Source organism: Nerophis ophidion, linkage group LG03 (genome assembly GCF_033978795.1).
Source record: "Nerophis ophidion isolate RoL-2023_Sa linkage group LG03, RoL_Noph_v1.0, whole genome shotgun sequence".
In the NCBI taxonomy this organism is placed as follows: domain Eukaryota; kingdom Metazoa; phylum Chordata; class Actinopteri; order Syngnathiformes; family Syngnathidae; genus Nerophis; species Nerophis ophidion.
Window position 1 is genome coordinate 88,271,577 of NC_084613.1, and position 2,500 is coordinate 88,274,076.

The following is a 2,500-nucleotide window of genomic DNA, read 5'->3' on the forward strand; positions in this document are numbered from 1 at the left end:
TTAATTTGTATAAAAAATGTTTTGATACAATATGAATGACATGTTCTATATTTAAATAGATCAAAAAATGTATTTTTTATTTTTATTTGATTAAAATGACTGATTAATTTGTATTAAGAAGTATTGTCTTATTGTAATAAAGTAAGTTGATAGATTTCAAAATTAGTTAATTGAAAAGAGGCCCTTTTTAAAATTAAGTTACATTTTTATTTCAGTTTCCTCTTTTAATTTTCATATTACTGCAAAAACTATTAAAAACTTGTTTTTTTTTTGGCCTCTATTTATTGTTTTTTGTTTGAATATAATGTGAATTGTTTAGATTGTTTTGATGAAAACCTGTTATCTTGTATTGAGCTTTTATTTATTTATATTTTTTATTTTCCTTTCCCATTCTTTTCACTTTATTTTCAATATTAATGTATATAATATTTACCAATTTACATTTAAAAGCGATATTATTTTTTTATTTTAAAAATATTTTTTTAATACTTGATGAAAACTTATTTTGTATAAAAAATGTTTTGATACAATATGAATTCCATTTTTTATACTATGAAGAAATGGAAAAAATACATCAAACTTAATTGTTTTATTTTCATTAAAATGACAAACTAATTTGAATTAAGAAATATTGTCTCATTGTAATTTTGTTAGTAGATGGAATTCCAAAAATATTTAATTGAAAAAAAGCCTTAATTTTGTATAAAAAAATGTTTAATTAACTTTGTTAATTTAAAATTAAATGTGTATTTTTGTTTCCCCTTTTAACTTTCATATTACTGCAAAGACTAATGAAAACTGATTTTATTATGTATCCGTTTTTATTTTTCTAATATGAATATAATGTGAATTGTTTAGATTTTTTTTATGAAAACCTGTTATTTTGTATCAAATTATATATATATATTTTTGTATTTCTTCTTTCACTTTATTTTCAATAGAAATGTATGAAATAATTACAAATTACATTAATACTTGATGAAAACGTATTTAGTATAAAAAATGTTTTGATTCAATAGGAATTACATTTTTATATTATACACACATGGAAAAAAATACATCAAATGTTATTGTTTTATTTTCATTAAAATTACCAATTTGAATGAAGAAATATTGTTAAAAAAAGTTTTTTTTTTTACTGTTTTGTTTTTTTATTTCTTATTTCCCCTTCTGTTCACTTTATTTTCAATCAAAATGTATAAAATAGATACAAATTACATTTAAAACTGACATTATTCTTGATTAAAACATACTTTGTCTAAAAAATGTTTTGATGCAGTATGAATTACATTTTTTATACAAATGGAAAAAAATACATTAAATGTAATTGTTTTATTTTCATTAAAATGACCAATTAATTTGAATTAAGAAATATTGTTAAAAAAACGGGTTTTGTTCTTTATTTATTCTTTTTTTATTATTTCTTCTTTACCCTTCTTTTCACTTTATTTTCAATAGTAATATATTAAATAATTACAAATAATTAAATTTAAAACTGACATAAATACTTGATTAAAACTTACTTTGTCTAAAAAATGTTTTGATACAATATGAATTACATTTTTCATACAAATGGAAAAAATACATCAAATGTAATTGTTTTATTTTCATTAAAATTACCAATTAATTTGAATGAAGAAATATTGTTAAAAAAACGTGTTTTTTTACTGTTTTGTTTTTTTATTTCTTATTTCCCCTTCTTTTCACTTCATTTTCAATCAAAATGTATAAAATAGATACAAATTACATTTCAAACTGACATTATTCTTGATTAAAACATACTTTGTCTAAAAAATGTTTTGATACAGAATGAATTACATTTTTTATACAAATGAAAAAAAATACATTAAATGTATTTTCATTAAAATAACCAATTAATTTGAATTAATAAATATTGTTAAAAAAAAACGTGTTTTTATTTTGTATCCATTTATTGGTTTTAGTTTGAATATAATGTACATTTTTTACATTTTTTCTTTAACAATATTTATTTTGTATCAAGTTTTTTTTTGTATTTTTAATTAAAATTACCAATTAATTTGAATTAAGAAATATTGTTTGATAGTAATACTGTTAGAATATAGACATAATAAATAATTTGATGATAAATTGATCATTAAAAATGTGGAATTGCCTGTTGGCTTCATGCACTACTTAATGCAACCAGCAGAGGCGCTATTGAGAGAACTAATTAAAATACTTTGCATAATTGATCATTGCAATCACGGCTTGCTGTGTGTGTGCAGCTGAAGGAGTTTGAGCTGCAGAACAAACAGACGTGCAGGTCGGAAGCCACCGAGGGCTCGGAGACCTCCGACAAGGTGAGTGCTTGTAGTGTTGATGCGGCTGGAACCTGCCTCTGTCCCTGCAGTGAACCCGGACAACCCACCCCCCCTCAGCTCTCCCCACCGGTGCACTTCTATTGAGCGCAGTCAAAGCGGCCATTGTGCTGTGGATTCAGCCTTTTATGCAATTAGTGCTGAGCTTTCATTTTCATTTT

At 22.9% G+C, this 2,500-nt stretch overlaps 1 protein-coding gene across 4 annotated transcripts in view; it reads left to right on the forward strand.

The window, feature by feature from the left end:
* Positions 1-2,500, forward strand: part of LOC133550184 (SAM and SH3 domain-containing protein 1-like) — a 68,064-nt gene that overhangs the window by 54,542 nt on the left and 11,022 nt on the right. For all 4 annotated transcript variants that reach the window (XM_061896303.1, XM_061896305.1, XM_061896306.1 and 1 more), the window contains one exon: positions 2,247-2,321. In XM_061896303.1, coding sequence (XP_061752287.1) covers positions 2,247-2,321 — 75 coding nt within the window. The remainder of the gene's footprint in view (positions 1-2,246; positions 2,322-2,500) is intronic.